The 22416-nt window shown below is 35.7% G+C and overlaps 1 protein-coding gene across 1 annotated transcript in view; it reads right to left on the reverse strand.

Annotated features, from left to right (window-relative positions):
- Window positions 1–3846: 3846 nt before the first annotated feature.
- Rnb (R and B) overlaps window positions 3847–22416 on the reverse strand; it is a 33447-nt gene continuing 14877 nt past the window's right edge. Inside the window, exons 7-12 of the mRNA XM_069838886.1 lie at window positions 22042–22176; window positions 17735–18059; window positions 13228–13466; window positions 9168–9416; window positions 6860–7115; window positions 3847–4629 (exon numbers count right to left, since the gene is read on the reverse strand). Of these exons, the coding sequence (XP_069694987.1) occupies window positions 4051–4629; window positions 6860–7115; window positions 9168–9416; window positions 13228–13466; window positions 17735–18059; window positions 22042–22176 (1783 nt within the window). The 3' untranslated portion in view covers window positions 3847–4050. The remainder of the gene's footprint in view (window positions 4630–6859; window positions 7116–9167; window positions 9417–13227; window positions 13467–17734; window positions 18060–22041; window positions 22177–22416) is intronic.

Here is a 22416-nt window from a genome sequence, read left to right on the forward strand (position 1 = left end):
CTGCAAGTTGTCAGATTGCAATAAATAAAATATAAATCCTGTAACGTGCTTCAATGCCCGAGTTTCTTCTGTATTCCATTTTCCCAATTTTGTCTATTCTTAATCTTGGTTTAAGCACTAGACTGCTAAGAAAAATAACAAAATATGCTTTTATATGCACTAAAAGCTGAAATATACATTAACCCCTTAAATATGCATATACAGAATGAACCATAATTCGCGCATATGCAAGCCACCACGCAATTTATCATTGCAAACTATGTCAAAATTATTCTTTGAGAAAATTGCACCTGGGCTCTAATTTCCGAGAAAAATTAGGTTATCAACATCTGCCCCCTACCGAGCATGTTTTTTTCTTTCTCCTGAAAAAATATGTTTAAATGCACAACGGATTTCAGAGAAGCAGCGATGATATAAATCTACTTCCATAAGAACCTAAAAATAGATTTTGACCGAATGATATAATATGAAGATTCTGCAGTCCGGCTGTTAATATTATAATATAAATGAAATTGCCATAAGAACTGAACGCGGAACTACTAGCTGGACTTCCATCAACCAAGGTGTTAGACAAGGGTCCGGTCTTTCCCCTCTGTTGTTTATTATATATATGAACCATATTTTATACATTTGGAGGCAAAGTCATCATGCTGGAATTCAAATTAATCGAAACACAGTTCTCGATACACTAATGTTTGCCGACGATCAGGTTATTATCGCTAAAACAGAGGATGCTTTACAAAGAGCCATTTATAATTTGCAAATAATCGCCTCTGATTTCAATATGGAAATCTCAAAAGAGAAAACAAAAGTCATGGCATTTTCGGGAGAGAACCCAATTCCAAGTAAGATCATGATAATACTTTAATTGAACGTGTTAATTCATTTAACTATTTAGGTTATAACCTCTCTTACATCACTGATGAAGATATGTCAAACAAAATATCTAAATTTATAAAAATCACTGGCGTCATTAATGCCGTCTTCAAATCCTCCCATGTTCAGAAACATACAAGGCTAAAGGTATATAAAACACTAGCTCGACCGGTCCTCACTTACGGTAGCGAGGCATGGACAATCAGAAAACCTGATGAGCAAAGGCTGACGACAGCTGAAATGAGGTTCATGAGACGAACAGCGGGATGCTCTTTGCTGGAACACCGTAAAAATGTGGACATATTGCAGGAACTCAAAATGGATCCTATAGTTAATTTTGTTCAACAATATCGACTTCAGTGGAAAAAACATGTCGAAAGGATGGATCGCACTAGATGGCCTAAACAGAGTCTTACTTATGTACCAAGAGGAAAGAGGAAATTGGGAAGACCACGAAAGCGCTGGCATGAGACCGTAACAGATCCTGTAGGGTCTAATACGTGAGGGATATGATGATATAATATGAAGTATAATAAGAAAGTAAGAGATTCAGTATTGCATTACTGACAGACACCTGAAAAGAAAGTCAAGAGGAAGAAGGAAAATAATCAGGAAGGTAAAGAGTGTGAGTATGCACAAAGAGAAGTACAGTAAAACCTCGATAAGATGCGCCCGCTTATTACCCTAACCCGTGTAAAGGTACGGTCACACATCGCTACTTTTGCAGCGCAACTTTTGTACTGCAGCTGCAAAAGTTGTGTGTCGTCTTCACACATAAGCCAAAAGTAGCACACTGCACGCTACTTTTCGTGCTGCGCAACCCAAGTGCTGCAAAAGTTGCAACTGGAGGTTGCGAGTCTGTTCACACACACGGCGCTACTTTTGCAGCCGCAGTCATGCTGCAGGTTTCCATCTCCGTGTTGACTTCTCAATATACATTTTGTGGTTATGTTTGCATTATTAAGAAACTCATGCGAAAGCTTCCTTATCTGTTATTTGCTTTTCTGTCGTATCTAGTATTCAGAAATTGACATTATTTTTACTATAAAGCTTTTAAAAACGCCTATATACTCGAATGATAACCAACAGTATATTCACGTAATCAATGTTGGCAACACTCCTGTTAGGAACTAAGCTGCAGAAAATTAAAAAAATGAATTATATCGTCAGCAATTACGCTCAGACTGTGTTGTGTATTTAATAAATGTTACAAATAATTTATTTTCATCACATTTAACATTAAAATATATCCAAACAATAAAAGTATCATTGGCACATTTGGGTGGTAACACTGGTTGCAACTGCAGCAAAAGTTTCAACAAAACCCTGCTGCAACCCTGAGAACCCTGTTCACACGTCGCTACTTTTAAGCTGCGCGCAGCATGGAAAAGTAGCGGGCAGCAGGTTCGGCAGCCGCTACTTTTCGGGTTGCACCATTGTTCACACATTGCAGTACAAGAGTTGTGCAGTTTTTTGTACTGCAGCGCTGCAAAAGTAGCGACGTTTGACCGTACCTTAATACGCTTTTTTGTCCAGTCCTGGCACATTTCATATGTGACGCCTTTATAAAATACCCCGTTTGTTGCGCTCAAGTCCTGTTTAATAGGCTGTTTTTGTGGAATATTTTCTATGTATTTTTCAGCAATGTACTGTAACAGCAATGAATCATTTTGGCCATTGAACTTACTGGTGCCATTAACCTGAAAAGTATTGCATTTGACCCTTTACCTCCGCATTTAAATCTTCATACTATACAATACCCCACCCTCTTGTTACGCCCTCTTATTCGACCCTTTACCTGCGCAGCTTACAGTTACAATACCTCACCCTCTTGCTAACCCTCTCTCTCTCAAGCAACATTCCTCACTCGACTGTAATAAAATTCTGGAAATTTTTGCTGGTCAGTTTGTTATCTTTTAGTGCATTGTGTGTGATTACAATGAGTGTTAAACGAAAAGTGCTTTTTGTGTCTGAAAAATTCGAAATCTTACGAAAGTACAATGAGAACAGTACTCTTAATCAGAAACAACTGTCTGATTCATTAGGAATCCCATCGTCAACATTAATAACGATAATAAAAAATCGCGACTCAACCACTGCAGCTGCGACGTCGGGAGTGTGTAAGTGCAAGAGAGTGAAGTGTGGTAAACATGAGGACTTGGAGAACACGCACACGGCAAACAACTATAAAGGAGTTTTTCGAAAGAATTAAGTACAGTACATACATACAGTATCGTAATAGTACATTATGCAACGAGCCTATAATGATAGTAATTAAGACGCGAGTATGTTTATTTATGAAACGAGCGACAGAAGATCGGAAGTGACCTTGTTCATAGCTCGTGAATTGTGAGATGTGCGCAGATGCAAAGGTATTAATTTTTTCCGAGGAACAATAATGTCTTGACCTTGATGTAATGTAACATGAACTAATTTTGATATAACCTGGAATTTGATTTAGAATTGAAAAACGAGATGACAAATTGAATTTATTTGAATATTATTTACAATTAACGCTAATTATTATAGTAACAGAACATAACCTTCTGCGACAGTATTGGATTTCCAGCTTCCGTGACATTTCCCTAGTTGTCTTTCGATTGCATATCCGAGAATAATCGAAAACCTGAACTTTAATGAATAGGTGTACTTTAATGACAGGCATTAAAGGACTGCTACCAGGTGTATAATTACTACATTTCGGCATGGTCGAGCATAAATGTCTTTAACGTACAGTACAGTAATTACATAATGGAGTAATACTGTATTACCTTTCATGAATCATGTATTTCAATAAAGAAAAATGCTAATAGATATAAGTCAAAATTAGCATACCCGCCTAATATGTGGTCCTGGTTAATAAGCGGTTTACACCCGGTCCCTTGAACAGTGTCTTATCGGGGTTTTACTATATAACAAATGGAACCATGTTTGTGTGAAATGGAATTATTTAATGTGTGGGTTTCCAACTTCAAAACTGAACAACAGCAATGCTTTTCATTGGAACCAGGAAAGCATACAGCTTATGAAAGGAATGAGCAGCTTATTATACAATGCAGTGGGTACAGTTACAATAGTTCAAAATTTACAATTATTTTACTATCTCCAGCACATACTATACATCACATCCAGCTCAGAATGAAGTAGTTCATTGAGCAACTTTATATTATTCTTTTAAGGAAAAGTGACGCATGAATACCTTGGTGTACAAGGAACGTGACTTAACCTTTCTTGAAGTATGTCTGTAATATCTGTCAACAATTGCTTCTTGTGAGAAGACTGTAAAAATTCTTTAAACATTTCATCGATTCTTCCACTACAAGCATTCGAAGTGAGCAGAAATCTCACCGTGTTGTAACGCAAATTGTGGAAGTGCGACACATCACCAGCCTCAACACATCTGTTATAGATTTCAGTCGCGGTGCTGGTTGACAGGAATCTGTTCACTATCATGTCAGTCACTTGTTCACTGCCAGGCATCAGAAATCTGTCTAGAACAGCTGCGAGCTCTAAAGATGTGCTGAGATCGATATCAGGAAAACTTAAGGGAACATGGCCCAGTTTCATGACACGAAGAAGATTGATAAGACAAGAATGAGAAATGCCTGGAAGTGATATACGGTCCTCACTTGACTCCTTGAACCCACCTCTGAACATGGCTTCGAACACCGGTGACTGCGAACTTAGGTAGTTCCTACTAATTTGAACAGAATTCCCATCGTCTAGAAGAAGGGATATCACATCATCACAAGCCTGAAAACAAAAATAACAGTTACAAGTCACAACATTGCGGGATAAGTAATTTTCTTTGTGCAGATGGAATTTTGTTCCCCAGATGAACATATAAGTTAAATTATACAAGTGGGTGTGCAAAAATAAAAAGAATACTAGCAGTTGATGTGTTTTATTTGTGTAGAAAATTATTGTGAAGATCAGTTTTACCGATAACAGGGTAACAGTCAGTGTAAGCAACTGTGAATACTTTGGTCGGTGGCAAAAGGCACATAAGTCAAAAAAGTCGATTTTTCGGTTGTCCCTAATCACATAAGTCTAGTATTTTTTCTAATTTTTTAAATAATAAAATTTCTTGTATCTTAAATTGAAAAGGGTCTTACTTTAACCAACATACATGAATTTCATTATTATACTTATATTGAGTTAAGAGTAAATTAAAAAGAAAGTCTCTCCTGAAAAAATAATTTTTATGACTTATGTGCCTTTTCCCACCGACCAAAGAATCTCGAACCTCAACCAACAGTCAAATGGCTTAATAACTCTCCTCAGGTTCTCAGCCAGGTGAGTTGGATTGTTGCTTCCAAGCTTTCGATGACTAGCTATGCCATCTTCTTCAGGGATTGAAGTGCCGAGGGACCATGTTTAGCTGGTACATAAAGACGTTCCAACAGAACAACTTCGGCAAAAGAGAAATTACTTTAGTCTTCAAAAGGACCTTCTCTGACAAACCACCCACCGAGGAAAAAGAGTAGACGAAGTTCTTGGCATAATCCTGTTTTATGGCTCCCATTCCGGCAATATTAGCAGGCTGCTAAGAAAACATGGGATTAAGGCTATCCATAAGCCCCCCCACAAAGATCCAGAGTTTACTGAGAACAGTTAAGGACGACCTTGGTCTTAGGATCTCTGGTGTCTACAACATACCTTGTGAGTGTGGAAAATGCTACATTGGGCAGATAGGACGCACCATTAAGGTAAGCGTTCACTACAGTGTATCGCACGCATCGGACGAATCGCACAGATCGGAAAAAGACTATCTTTGCTGTAATTGTTATGTAACCGCGTTCACTACATTGTATCAGACGCATCGCCTCTCGGCAAATCCGTCCATGTTTCTCGGATGGGCAGCTTTTCCGATGCGTGCAATCATGGCCTTCTTTAATAAATCAATTTTAATTGCTCAACTGTTACTATTATGTTGTGCCATGTTCACTGTAGCGCCAAAATGGCAGACGGAAAACTTATTTCGCGTGTAGAAAATTGCGAAGAATTATATAATTTGAGGCGTTCCAATTACAGTAATCAAGTCGTTTCTTGCAAATATATTATGTAACCAATATTTCTTTCGTTCCTTCCTCTTCAATTAAGACGCATGAAGCAATTACAAATTCTTATTCCCTAACAGACGTAATTAATAGACCTAACCTCAACTCCTCTGCTTTCACTTATGTCAATATCGTACGACGTCATGTTTTAAACAGCTGATAGGGGAATCCGATGAGGTGAAGCCGTTACAGTGAACGCACTGCACTTAAAATATCCGTTGCGTGCGATTCATACGAGGAGTGCGATACAATGTAGTCAACGCTTACCTTTATGGAACACTGCAAGGGATACCAACGCAGATAAGACTACATTACCCCTATATGTCAGCTGTATCACTACACAGCCTGGAAACGGACCACAAGATAGATTCTGACACCACCACCTCTTGGACAAGACGTGTTATTGGGGCCTGGCCATTGAGGAAGGCATCGAAATCCAACTAGATGGCAATAATTTCAACAGAGACAGGGACTACAACTGAGTACAACGTGGAAACCTGTAATCAACAAGCTTCGACCAATCACAACACGGCAGGCAGTCAGGACTAGGAACTAGCTCCTGATTGGCCCGCAGCGGGAAGCCCTACTAACAGCTTATATACCGGCTAGACATGGTCTCACAGCACTTCAATCCCTGAAGAAAATGGCAGAGCAGTCATCAAAAGCTTGGAAGCAACAATCCAACTCACCTGACTGAGAACCCGAGGAAAGTTATTTCACATCCAATGTCGGAAAAGCCTCAATTCCTACAGTCAAATGGATCTTTGGAAAATCTATCCATAAGAAAGTGTCCATCTGTCTGTGTGTCCATACCGACAACTGACTGCCACACGTCCAAATGCCTCAGCAGTCTACTGGAAACTAAATGACCTCTCTTTCACAATATTTTTCTAGCAGCAATTCATATCATATGATCAATTTACCTGCACCACATTGGGTACTGTCATAGGTCCTGTATCCATTTTACCCAAATGATAAGGATATTTATCATCATGGTCATGGACGTCTTCAAAGGGATGATGTGGGTTTGGCACATCCAATGCATTAGCAAGTAACTGCAGACTTACAGGAACGAACTTGAGGAGCTTGTCATTTTCTGTACTATAGTTGTCCAATATCTGCACTAAGATTCTTAGTGCATTGCATTCTACCATAAGTTTGCACAGTATTCTTTGGATCCTGGAAAATAATATGGTACACACGTCACATTATTTATTGAACATTTTTTTACAACTTAATTATAGTTGGTTTCTAATGTTTTATAACATGGCCAATTAACTTTTTGATGAGGTTTAATAATTAATTCTATACTCTCGAATGTTATATTAGGGGTTAAAATATGTTTATAAAAATAATATACCTCATTTGACATTTTTAAAATTCTTGTTCAAATCTTTTAGTTTTTCTTTCTTATTTCCAAAAATTACTGAAAAATCTGGCGCGATAGAGAAAATCTGAATACAAGCTCAGATACAAGAACTTTCAAAATGCAAACTAAAAGAAGTTATATAAATTTGATTATCGTATTAATTTTTTTTTTTTCAAATCTTGAACTTTGCCAATTTTGACGGTTTTTTGTTTTACTTTTCATACAGAAAACTGACGTGATATAGAAAATATGAATACAGATTCGGATTCAGGGCACTTCAGTAGCAGAAAAATCAGTCTCTTTGATGTCTTCTCACTTCTTATTCATGGTTCTTAAAAATTTCCTGTGTAATATCCTAAAATCCAACAGTAACCTCCCTTTGTTCAACCTGAAAAGGAATACTCGAGTGTTCCCTCTTAAAATACTGAAATCATCTGCATAAAATCGTAATGTTGTAAGCATGCGGAGAACTAGAACTGTTTCTATTTGTTCATTATTCCAAGTGGCCCATCTGTTGCAGCAGAAATGACAGTAGATTTTGATAAACTAAATCTTGCCTGAAATTTTCTGTCACATAATTCCTTATAAGAATTCTATCTTTTCACTAACACAGCTTCATGCTCATTATCATTCCTATGCAAGTAATACAAATACAATAAAAATCATCTTCGAAATCATCAGCTATGAATTTGGCTGCTATTTTACTTTACTAGGGCCCGGTTTCTTCAATCTTTGTTAAAATGCACCTAACATAGTGTTAATTAACTGTAAGTTAAAAGTATGAATTGCTGTTAAAAATACTGTGTTTCTTCAACTTTACATTTCACATTTTAACATTCTGTTTGTTAACTCTGTTACGACCAGAGATTCTAGAGTTTAACTATAACCTATAACCATGTATAGGCTCACTTCTGTTTTCTGAACTCTGACAATTGCGATTCTCGCTTGTTTCCATTGTTTGATTCAGAGAGGATAGAAGTCTTTCTATTCTCTCAGGTTTGATTTCTGCTTCTTTCCTCGTCTGCATCACAATAGCGTGGAGCGGCGTATTGGTGTTGCTGTTATGAAATGGAAAACACTGGAACAGAAAGAAATCGTGGTACTAATTTCTCTTCGTTCGAAAGAAACCTGCTGGAAATTATTTCGCAGTATAAACCAATTATTGAGAATAAACAAACAAACGGATCTAAGTTGAAAGCAAAAAGTGAGGCTTGGCAAAAAATAGCCTATACCTTTGTATCAACTTCTGTTCTGTCAAATCACAGAAATCATCCCCTCTGTTTATGTATTCATGGATATCATTTTCTAAATAATCAAGATATATAAGTTCAGCATCTAACACACCAGCCATATTGGATACTTCTATGCTAACAGAGAGTTAAATGATTTAACTCCATGAAATTGGGCAGTTAAATTAACATAGGTTTTCACAGCCTGTTACTACTAACAGTAGTTGAAGAAATGTTTCAACTGTTAAGTTTACAGTTAAAATGGAATAACACACTGTTATAATTTAACAAAGGTTGAAGAAACTGGGCCTAGATCTACTAATCACTGGTTATCTCCTTTAATCGTTGGATTATGACTAGTTAGAGATTACCATGGTTAACCTCCTGTTTAAGACCTAACTGAGGTTGATGCACCATAAAAATGCTTAACCATGGGTTGCTGGTAATTTTAACCAGTGGTTACACTAACCAATGTTGATGGCCGTGGCCATAAGATGGCATTCTAAACCATGCTCCTGAGAAAAATGCTCCAAAATTCACCGAACACACTTCATATTTTCTTCACACAAATCTTGATCAATTTTTTTAAATAAGCATACTACTTATAAAAGTGAACTGAATATACTCACTGACCTTACAATGTAAGGAATGGAAACTGAGAGCAATTTTTTTACAGATTCCTCTCCCTTCAAAAGATGATGAGCCAATTCGCCTTCACCAAATCCAGAGTGTGCGTACATTGTTACTTGTGCAAATAATGACAGACCTAGAGACGTAAATTCACTACACAGCCAACAAGCAGAGTGCTGGGGTTGGCAGAGGCGGGCTTGCACAGTCAACACGAATTCCTGCAGGATAAATGCCATGAAGTAGTGATGGTTCCTGCAACATTTGAAAAGTACAGTGCATTCGGGCTATTCCATCTCAAATCAAGCGAAATACAGAGAAAATTGACCTTGCCATTTTTAAATACAATGAAACTTTTTCTGTCCGTAGACAACTGTGATACAATGCTTTGTGCAAAGTTTGAGGCATCAGAACTTCATAGTGTTTAAAGTAAAAATATTTAAATTCATCGTATTTTCATAAAATTAGCAACTTTAAACTGTTGTGGCTCCGAAACCCTTTCACCCAATGATCAAAATCATGGCTTATTTTGATGCTGAGAAATTAAAGTTTATATTGACATACAAACAGATTTTCTTACTTTTTATGGAAATAGAGAAATTTAGATTTTTTCTCATTAAGACACCTTTGCCCACGAAAAAATATTTTTAAAATATATGGTTAGATTCCGCATTGAAAGTACAAATAAACACATATTTTTTTACTGGTTGCACCATTGATAAGAAAGTATTGAAAATATCAAATAAAGAAAATAAATAGTACGTGCGTGAACTAACCAGCTGACTGTGAGGCGGGAGCTAGCCGAGGGAAGCAAGGCCAGGAGACAAACACGTGATGTGTCGTCTAGCAGTCATGGCTGGGCTAGCTTTATCACAGGTTTTCATAAACACAGGAGTAAAATAACGCCCAACGCTTGCTTATCTTCAGCTCTCGGCCAGTGCAATCGGTACTGTGCCGTTCAAGTCCAGGTGTGTGAAAATAATTTATTTAATACCCCCGAAACTTATTGCCGTGACACTAAGCAAACAATGCCGAATCCCTCTTAATAATGCAAGGTTTTTTCTCAATAATTTTTTTACATTTTTACAAATGGGCAAAAAGCCTAAAAGCAAGTAAAATCAGATTATCTGTCTCTCTCTGTATACAATAAAAATAAGGATTACTTCTTAACATAACCTACCAAATGTCAGCTTCAAAATGAGCTCCCGTTCAATGTTCTGCAGTAAATGGTTCCAGAGTTCTGAGCACTGAAAGAGGCTTGTTTTTCTAAAATACGCTAAATTTGTCGCTCAATAATATGAAAACCGTTTGACTTTCGATAGCATATTTTTGCAAATGCACTCTCCTCAGCACCTTGTATAAGTAGGGAAAAAATTAGAGTATAAAAAAATGCGAGGTTTTTTACTGATCGATTTCATATGGAATAACCCATTCACACTGCTACATTATCTATCGAGATCTTTAGTTTAATTCATTATAACTGCAAATTTAAGATTTAATTCATTATAACTGCAAATTTAAGATTTAACGAAATCTCGGTTTTCTCTGATACTATAAAATAACTTCATGATATGGTGACTTAAGTATATCGTCATTGTTCCTGCAATAACTCCTATGTGACATACTTATCAATTTTCAGATTTTTGCTCTATTAAATAATTTAATAAAATCTCCGATATGTAATTATATTTCTTTCTTTTGAAAATGCAAAAATTCACAAGCTCGTGTGTACCACTGCCAAAGGATGAATAAATGTGTTTTTTCTTCCTACTGAAAAATTTTATATTTTGCACATAGGAGTTATTGCAGGAACGACGACACTATGTGTCATATTTCAGAATTTGTGTAGCATTATGATTATTTATCATTCTATTTTTGTTTCAAATGAGTGTGTGTTATTACATTCTTCTTACACTTACTGAAAGAAAGATTTCTTTATAAATTTTTTATCAATACTAAAGAAAGAGTGCTTTACATTATTATTGTTATCAGTATGCACGCCATTATACAGCATCATTTCTCAGTAATTCAATTGAGGCCACTACAGTATTACTTGCTGACAAATGAATATCAGACACAACTGAAGTTTCTCAACACCCAATGGCAGTGCGTCCTTTGCGTTCAATGGTTCAGACGGGAACTGGACCCCGGAAGCTTATTGCGATTCATAGGTTTTCATACAACAAAACTACATCAGAGCCGCAATTAAACTTACTAAAGATGAGCAAGAAACAAAGAATGATAGTGTAAATTATAACAGTACATTATGCAACGAGCCTATAATGATACTAATTAAAAGGCAAGTATGTTTGTTTATGAAACGAGCGCAAGTGAGTTTCATAATTTTCATACGAGTGTCTTAATTACCATTATAGGCAAGTTTCATACGACTTTTTATGCTCGACCATATTTCTAACTTGAAATTATTCAGAAGTATCATTTTATTTGTATCTGACTCAAGATCGGAAGTGACCTTGTGCATAGCTCGTGTGAGATGTGCGCAGACGCGAAAGTATTGATTTTTTCCGAGGAACAATAATGTCATTGACCTTGATGTAGAGAATAACATGAACTAATTTTGGTATAACCTGGAAATTGATTTAGAATTGAAAAACGAGATGACAAATTGAATTTATTTGAATATTATTTACAATTAACACTAATTATTATAGTAACAGAACATAACCATCTGCGACAGTATTGGATTTCCAGCCTCCGTGACGTTTCCCTCGTTATCTTTCGATTGCATATCCGAGAATAATCGAAAACTTGAACTTTAATGAATAGGTGTACTTTAATGACATGCATTAAAGGACTGCTACCAGGTGTATGATTACTACATTTCGGCATGGTCGAGTATAAATAAATGTATTTAACATTGAATAATGAAAAGAAGTCCAACAGCAAACAAGGAGCAGTGGACATAGCAAACATGAGGTGATATACAGTAACAGAAATCACTTTTAGGAGACACCAAAATTGTTTAGATTACAGTGTGTAGCTTATAATGGTTCACTATCACAGTTCAAGTCTTCTTTAGTTTATGGTGTACCTCAGGGATCTGTTTTAGGTCCTATATTATTATTTATATTAATGATTTACCTAGTGTTGTTAATAGTAACTCTGTAAACCCTTATCTATTTGCTGACTATGTGGCTGTTCAGCTAGCTGCTGATTGTTATTCTGACTCTCAAGATTTGTTAGATGAGAATGATATCTTAATTAAGTCATGGTGTGCTTCTAATTATTTATGTATTAATGAAAGTAAAGTGACAGATCTTAAATTTAGCTTAGATAGGAAAAATGATGCTTTTCATAATAACATCAAATTTTTGGGTATTTATATTGAATGGGGTTTGGGCTGGGATAGCCATATCAATAAGATTTCGGGTAAGATATCTAAAGGAATATTTATGTTAAGATGTTTGTCCAAAACTGTGGATACAAAAGTGCTATTAACAGTATATATTCATAGCCATCTTCAATATGGTGTTTTATTATGGGGGAATCATAGTTCATCTTTTAATATTTTTAAATTACAGAAGAAAACAGTGAGAATTGGACCAAAAGAACACTGTAAACCTTTATTTCAATCCTGTAAAATTCTCACTCTTCCATCGCTATATATATATTGCAGTGTTTGTTATATACCAAAATGAATATAGATCATTTCCCTTTGAACTTGCATTTTCACGAACACCAAACCAGAAGCTGTAAAGATATAAGACTTGATTTATGCAGATACAAGACTACACAAAACAGTTTTTATTATATGTCTCTGAAGTTTTATAATAGCTTACCAAATTCAACTAAAAATTTAAATTACGATTCATTCAAATCGTTAATTAAAAGAAAATTATATGAACACAGTTTGTATAGCATTAATGAATATTTTAACTTGGCAAATAATTTTGTATGATTTTATTTATATTGACGTTGCTATGCATAATGTACTTATGTCCAAGCAATAAAGTAGCAATCTAGCTATCTATCTTTACATCAATAACAATACAAAATAAATCTTATGAAGCACCACAATAGTAAATAGCAACATCTTAAGCATTACCTAATTATACGAAACAACGTTCTTGATGCTCTGGGCTGAGGGTCTGCAATAAGAGTCATGTAGTCCAACAGAGCAGTGAACGTGGAGTGAGCTGCCAATTCCTCCACAGGGGTCTCCATGTGCGAGATTCTGGACAGCAGGATCAACACTGCATCCAGTTCATTATCACTAGACTTGGAGACTTCGGTTCTCAAGTCTTCTTGTTTCGAACTACAGCTTGATGATTCAGATTTCGTAACCTATAATAATATGCAACTTAGTAACACAGTCAGGTATTTTGTTGTAAAGTTATTGATAGGACATAATTCTTATGTAATCTCTTTCCCATCTTATATAGGGTTACCATCCATCCGGCAAATGGAGGACATGTCCTCTTTTTTAATCATTTTATCCTGTCCGGCAGGCATTTAAAAAAAAATTCAAATGTCTGGTATTTCGCATTTCAACTAGAATTAATATGAATATTGAATAATGTGCGATATTATGCATAGAATATCTAAACAAATGGTGAAATTCTACGAAAGAATTTAACTGCTTTCAATGGTTGAAACTGGAACACATAAAAAAAAAACATAAAATATGATGACCTATTGACATGCATTGAATTCTTACACTTTAAAAACGTTACTATTCATGATTCTAAGCTATTTTATCAATTTTATTCTGCAATGTACAAAGATATCCCAATCGAGTTAATTTGGACAAAGATTTAAGTTTAGATAAACAATGGTGCAAATTCTTCAATTCCAATACTCTAGTTCTGCGAGCACTGAAACTTTCTCAGAACTCTTAAAATTAATTAATTGATGAACCAGCGGACTTACTCGTGTTAAATATGTAATATTTGTCCGGCTTACAGCTGTTTCAGTGCTTCACGCACCATCATAAGAGCCTACTAGATCGCGGCGTCATCTCGAACTTCTCTGCCTGTTAGGAGGGTGTGTTTTATTGTTGGAAGGTGTTGAAGTGTGGAGTCGAATAGTGTGTGTGTACTGAAATTGATCTGTGTGTTGAGAATTTGATCAGGATGTGTTTTAGTGTGTTTGTATATTTCGTATTGTTCTAGTGTGTTGAGTTTTTGGTTCTTGGGTTGTATGTGTAGAATTTCCATGTCCATATTTATGTTATTGTATGTATGGTTAGCATTGGTTATGTGATCGGTGTATGTAGATGTATTGTGTCCTCTGGTTATAGCTTTAATGTGTTCTTTGTAGCGTGTTTGGAATGATCTGCCTGTCTGTCCTATATAGAACTTGTCGCAACTATTACATTTGAGTTTGTATACACCTGTGTGGTCGTATTTATTTGTTTCTGTTTTTTGTGTGTTGAGATGTCTTTGTAGTGTGTTTTCTGTTCTGTATGTTATGTTGTATTTCTGTTTTCTGAACGAAGATGCGATCTTATGTGTGCTTTTGTTTTCATATATTAGTGTAATATATTTGTGTTCTTGTGTTTGTGTTGTGTTTTGTGTATTTTTGTGTTTGTTAAGTTTTTGTTTTGTCTTCCTTATGATGTTGTCTATTATGTTTGGATTGTATCCGTTTTCTTATGCTATGTATTTGATTGTGTTCACTTCTTCATTGTAGTGTTGTTGGCTCATGGGTATGTTGAGTAATCTGTGTACCATTGTCCTGAATGCAGCATGTTTGTGTTGTATGGGGTGGTTAGATGTGTTGTGTATGTGTGTGGTGGTGGTGGTTGGTTTTCTGTATATTTTGAAGGTGTATTTGTTGTCGATTTTTGTTATGGTGATGTCTAGGAAATTTATGGAGTTGTTGTTTTCAAGTTCTAGTGTGTATTGAAGTTTTGGGTGTAATTTGTTTATGTATTGGTGTAGTTTGTGTATTTGTCTTTTGTTTCCTTTGTATAGTATGAGTATATCGTCTACATATCTGTGCCAGTATATTATGTTGTCTGCATATTTGTTATGTTCGTTGTTGAGTATGTATGTTTGTTCTATGTTGTGTAAAAATATCTCTGCTAGTATGCTAGATATGGGTGATCCCATTGGCAATCCTTCTGTTTGGGTGTAGTATTTGTTGTGTGTGAAATAGTTTTGCTTTGTTATGATGTCTGTGATTTCGATGATTTCTTCGATGCATTCTTGTGGTGTGTTGTTATCTGTGAGCATTTGTTTTAGTATCTGTAATGTGTCCTGTATTGGTATATTAGTGTATAAGTTGGCGATATCGAATGATGCTAGTGTTGCACTGTGTGGTATGTGTTGTTGTTTTGTTTTGTTGACGAGGTCTATAGTGTTCTTTATTGTTGTCTGTTCTCTGAATTTTATGTTGTTTCTGATGATTTTGTCCATGTGTGTGGCTGGTTTGTGTGCTGGTGCCTGTATGTAGTTGATCTTAAAAATATGTCAATTCTATTTCTCTATCCCAAGTCACAATGGAAGTGCTGAGAGAGCATTTTCCCTAATATCTGCTCAATGGACAAAAGAACGAAATCGCATGCTAACGGAGACAGTCAGAGGTATCATCATGGTGAAATATAATTTCAACGACATGTCCTGTGAACAGTTCCATAGTTATTTGTTACAAGATAGATGTTTGTCTCTTCAGGCTCTTGTGCACAAAGTGGGCCCCACCGATAAGTAGGGTACAGATGTAATACTGATCCAGCAACTAGTGAGAAAACTAACTAAGGTGAGCCATTGTTTATATCTTTAATTTTGATCATACCAATTTCTAAAAAGTCCTCCTTTTTTCAGCAATGTCCTCTTATTTTAGACTCCATGTCCTCCTATACAATTTCTTCTCATGGTAACCCTAACCTAATATAATTTTTATACATAAACTCTTTTAATTTCCATCATATATTTTATATAATAATTTTCTCTAAATAGTTGCAGCTCAACAAGAGCAAGAAATATTAATACAGTAGAATTCCTCGTATCTGGCAACTGTGGGGCAAAGCCAGTGTTGGATAACTGATTTTGCCGGATAATTGGAAAATACGTTTATAGGTCATGTAAAGACATACTGTACTACACAAACATTTTTTTCCACGTTGAAATTTAGTAATTTAAATTTATCTGCATTGCTTTAAATTATCAGAGTCATCACTATATATAAAAGGTTAACAGAGGAAGAAACATTAGAACACATCCTACTTCAATGTAATAACACCAACCGTAAACTGCAGGAAAGAATGAAAAACCATCGTTACATGAAATTCTCACCAACCTACAGCTCTGGAAAACTGCAGATTTGATTCACAGTGGACATTGTGTAATCAGCTTACAGCTGGACACACATATTAAGCAGTAAGTGATGAAAGGTAAATAATAATAATAATAATAATAATAATAATAATAATAATAATAATAATAATAATAATAATAATAATGATAATAATAATAATAATAATAATAATAATAATTATTATTATTATTATTATTATTATTATTATTATTATTCACACCACCAACCTCACAAGTTTTCAATGTGAATTTTGTATAAAAATGTTACATTTTTCAAAATGTGGAAGAATTTGCCTATCTTAAATCTCGCACAAGACAGTAAATAACTTAATCATGAAGTAACGGAATTAGCAATGATAACTATAAAGAAAAAAAATGCTACGGTATTAATTTATAACTGAAGGAAAGAAGAAACAGGAAGTGAAAAATACATTAGAAAAGCATATCAAAGGAAATATCTTACTTACTTACTTACAAATGGCTTTTAAGGAACCCGAAGGTTCATTGCCGCCCTCACATAAGCCCGCCATCGGTCCCTATCCTGTGCAAGATTAATCCAGTCTCTATCATCATACCCCACCTCCCTCAAATCCATTTTAATATTATCCTCCCATCTACGTCTCGGCCTCCCTAAAGGTCTTTTTCCCTCCGGTCTCCCAACTAACACTCTATATACATTTCTGGATTCGCCCATACGTGCTACATGCCCTGCCCATCTCAAACGTCTGGATTTGATGTTCCTAATTATGTCAGGTGAAGAATACAATGCGTGCAGTTCTGTGTTGTGTAACTTTCTCCATTCTCCTGTAACTTCATCCCGCTTAGCCCCAAATATTTTCCTAAGCACCTTATTCTCAAACACCCTTAACCTATGTTCCTCTCTCAGGGTGAGAAGCATACATGAATTTATTTTTTTTTTATTGGGTTATTTTACGACGCTGTATCAACATCTCAGGTTATTTAGCGTCTGAATGATATGAAGGTCATAATGCCGGTGAAATGAGTCCGGGGTCCAGCACCGAAAGTTACCCAGCATTTGCTCGTTTTGGGTTGAGGGAAAACCCCGGAAAAAACCCAGGCCACCTGGTTTCGCAGCCAGACGCGCTGACCGTTACTCCACAGGTGTGGACCCATACATGGAAAGGAAATATCTAAAATGATTAAAAACCATGGAAATAAAACTTTTTACACTGTAAGCTAACATTCGCTATTTAAAAAATGCAGTTTTTAAGAATCTTATTGAATTGGCGAAGAAATGAAAAAAATAATCTAAATATTAAGACATCTGTCACCTACCGAGTCTGAAGTCTTGTCTTCACTGCTGTCTTGCAAAACAGAGCACTCAATCTCACAATCATCATCATCATCATCATCATCTGCACCATCGAAACAAATTGGAGAGTATACTTCCTGGCAGTCAATGTCATCTGCAATTGCTGAGTATGAGGGGGGCGTGCAAGGAGGAGAAAGTCCATCAGAAGAAGCTGCACTGCACACCCCAGAATCAGGAGACAAGCACATGCTGTACATGCTCAAGGGGCTCACGTCTCCAGACATGTAGCAGCCTCTCGGACTCAGTTCTGGACTTGCATCTCTACAGGACATGTCTGGACTTCTGTTTCTGTAACACAATAGCAATCATGATTCAATGCTAACGAAAATCAATGACATTTTCCCTGGTGAAACTTCTACATCTGACATTGAATAATGTCTATCATGGGACAAATGTCCTTGCTATGTACTGTATGTTACAAGATATTAGGCACACATTAAAATGTAAGCATCAATACTAAAAAGATTACGAATTTTCTTCCAGAATCACTACCGTAAAACAATGCAGCTTTCTTAATAGGCCTGAACTGTAAGAAAAGCAAATATCAAATGAACAATCAGTTGCAAGTAAATTTGTCGACAACAGCAATTATTGTCAAAGAAAAAAATTTTGCACATGTACTATAATGTTATATCAATATGCACTTTGCACTTCTGAACATAAGTATTACACCAATGTTACTGTATAATACAATAGATCAGGAAGAGAAAGGAAATTGGCTGGTTTGCGACCACAATGTTGGATTAAGGTTTAATTTGGGTGTAGAATTTAAATTTGTTTGGATCTATTCGACCTTTCTCATGAAATAAAAAAAAAAAAATTAAGAAAAATACCAATTTACTACATCTTTTTTAGGGAAAAAGATGAAAAGAAGAAAATATCAGATGATAGACAACATTAAGATATATGGATCATATGTGGAGATTAAGGGGCATGATCTGCTTGTCTATGCGGATGACGTGAATATGTTAGGAGAAAATCCACAAACGATTAGGGAAAACACGGGAATTTTACTGGAAGCAAGTAAAGAGATAGGTTTGGAAGTAAATCCCAAAAACACAAAGTATATGATTATGTCTCGTGATGAGAATATTGTACGAAATGTAAATATAAAAATTGAAAATTTATCTTTTGAAGAGGTGGAGAAATTCAAATATCTTGGAGCAACAGTAGCAAATATAAATGATACTCGGGAGGAAATTAAACGCACAATAAATATGGGAAATGCCTGTTATTATTCGATTGAGAAGCTTTTATCATCCAGTTTGCTGTAAAAAAATCTGAAAGTTAGAATTTATAAAACAGTTATATTACCGGTTGTTCTGTATGGTTGTGAAACTTGGACTCTCACTTTGAGAGAGGAACATAGGTCAAGGGTGTTTGAGAATAAGGTGCTTAGGAAAATATTTTGGGCTAAGAGGGATGAAGTTACAGGAGAATGGAGAAAGTTACACAAAACAGAACTGCACGCATTGTATTCTTCACCTGACGTAATTAGGAACATTAAATCCATATGTTTGAGATGAGCAGGACATGTAGCACGTATGGGCGAATCCAGAAATGCATACAGAGTGTTAGTTGGGAGGCCGGAGGGAAAATGACCTTTAGGGAGGCCGAGACGTAGATGGGAAGATAATATTAAAATGGATTTGAGGGAGGTGGGATATGATGATAGAGAATGGATTAATCTTGCTCAGGATAGGGCCAATGGCGGGCTTATGTGAGGGCGGCAATGAACCTCCGGGTTCCTTAAAAGCCAGTAAGTATGTGGAGATTAAGAGGAAGACAGAAAATAGGAGAGATTGGAGAATGCTGGGTTTACAGTGAAAGATCTACCCTTGAGCAGAACACTCTGAATGAATGAGTCTGTAACATAGGGAAAATATCTGAAAAAATAAGAAATGCAACTGTATAACAAAACATTAAATAGGTTGACATAAGTTGGTTTTAAAAACATTACACAGGCCTGTCAAATTAAAGTTTTGCATTGCGGCATAGGCTTGAACATCAGTGTAAATTAATTGCATACCGGTAAAGGTTAATGTTTGAATATGTATTTTACTCCACGGCTGTTTTCGCGTTCATCCACGACCTCAAGAGTGGCACTCAGAGCAACAACCTGAAGTTGTCAGAAATAGTTTTCATGCTTACATCTTATCTACATTAATTCCTGTTTTTCTTACATATCTCCACTCCAATAAATTAATTTAGAAAGAGTACAGGTATAATAAGACATTTAGTTATTTCCTCATAGCACATAGTGCTGTTTGACACTGATAATTCGTTACTTTTAAATAAATAAATATAAGTTGATTTACTTTATTTACTTATCGCATGTGTGTTGTAAGTTTAACTTACAAGGCCTATCAACAATATTGGCAAGGTTGTTAAAAAAAACACTATCGGTCAAAAAATAAAATTAAACACATGTGCATGCAGACCTTCAGAAATTCCAACGGAATCTACTAGTAACAAAGATATTACCTGCTTATTGTAAGTTTGAACACAACTGAATGGGTTATTTATGAAAGGGCCTAAGTCGCTAATTTTGTGAAAATGAGTTTGTAATGTTGTTGTTGTTGTTTTCTAATGCCAGGCATTTGGCAATAAAGTCATTTGACCTCTTGCACTCCAATATTTTTCAAAGATATTATCATGACTAGCCACTAAAGCACAGATTTTGAGGTGTTCCGAATCCATTTCTTGGTTTGAGTTGCACAATGGGCAGTTAGGGGATTGATATATTCCAATTCTATGCAGGTGTTTGGCCAAACAATCATGGTCTGTTGCCAATCTAAATGCAGCTACAGACGATTTTCGTGGTAAATCGGGAATTAACTGTGGATTTTGATGCAGAGAGTTCCATTTTTTCCCTTGGGATTGTGTTATCAAATTTTGTTTGTTGAAGTCTAAGTATGTAGATTTAATAAATCTCTTCACAGAGTAATACGTAGATTTAGTAACAGGTCTGTAAGTAGCAGTGCTGCCCTTCTTTGCTAAAGCATCCGCATTCTCGTTTCCCAGGATTCCACAATGGGATGGTATCCATTGGAATACAATTCTTTTATTGAGTGATATTAATTGAGAGAGCATTTTAGTTATTTCTGCTGTTTGAGATGAAGGTGTGTGTTTAGAGACGATTGATAGAATAGCTGCTTTGGAGTCTGACAATATAACTGCATTCCTAAATTTATTGATGTGGCATAGAAGATTCCTGAGACATTCACTTATTGCAATGATTTCACCATCAAAACTTGTTGTTCCATATCCAAGAGATCTATAAAGTGAGAAGAGACAGCAAATAACACCAGCATCGGCACCTTGTTCTCTGGACATCAAGGATCTGTCAGTGTATAAATGAAGCCAGTTTTGTGGAGGGTATCTAATATTAATTGTCTCTAAAGACAATTGTTTCAGTATTTCAGTGTTTACTTCTGATTTCAGTATTTCTTCTGTTAAATTTAGATTATATTCTATATTTAATAGAGTTAAAGTGTTTGGTTTAATTTGTAAGTTTTCTTTTAAATTCGGGATATTGATTTTCTGTATTAATTCTTGAACAATGGATATGAAACTTTTTTGAGTTTTCAATCTACAAAGAGGACTGTATGAATGCCAATTGTTAATCTGATAAGTTTTTTTAATGTAATACTGCTCTTTGGGTGTAGGTACATCGATTTAGATATGAAGAGACTAAGTTTCACACTCTGTAATGCTTAGTAGAAATTATGATATAATTTTTATTTCAGCCTTAATTTCAAAATTTCGGCCTGTAACCAGTTTTTCTTAAATTCCTAACAATTTACAGTCCCGTCGCTCTAATTTCCGGCAGCCAATCACGTTGCAGGTCGGCTACATTTAAACGTGTACTTCTTGTGATTCACTAATGAAGACATTAAGACTCAATAAATACTTAATATAATCGCCCGCCATATTGGCTCTTTCGTTGGCATTAGCAGAAAGCACACGAAGGCATTATTTGCCGCTCAATTACAGTGTGTTTGATTTATTATCATAGGAGCTACGACATGATAATGTTTAACGGTATGGCAAATAGATTCCTCGTCTGGTAGCCTGGCAACGAAAGAACAAAAATGGCGAATTCATTCAATTTGAAGAACAAAACTGAAAACATACTTACCTACCTCCACCTACCAAGGGTGGATAAATGAATAGACAAATGGAGTTGTGAAATCCTGTGTAAAAGAGTATAAAGATCTAAAAATTTCTACAGCTACATAGTATAATGGATTAGTAGACTATTTCTTACCTAAGGGAGCTGCCTTGTTCTTGAACTACTGCTTGGTAACTGGGGCTGTTTGCTCGGAACCTTGGCCTTCGATGCTCTTGTTCATTGTCCCGAGTTTTTGTTTTATTATTCACACTAGCTACTTTGAAAATGCCCCTGTAAAAACCACACAATTGTAACACAAGTTGAAATCTACCACTAGCCCTGATTGCAGAGACCCTGGTAATTATAGAGATATCCATTTATAATTTGACAATAACAGATTCCAAATATTTGCGACAAAACTTACGAACACACTTTTTAAACACGTGTTTTTATATTGCAAATAAGTTCCTCCTATAAAAATTCTCTTTCTAAACCTGTCCAGAACCATTGCAAGAATGACCAACACTATTG

The sequence above is a fragment of the Periplaneta americana genome, chromosome 11 (assembly GCF_040183065.1).
Source record: "Periplaneta americana isolate PAMFEO1 chromosome 11, P.americana_PAMFEO1_priV1, whole genome shotgun sequence".
NCBI lineage: Eukaryota > Metazoa > Arthropoda > Insecta > Blattodea > Blattidae > Periplaneta > Periplaneta americana.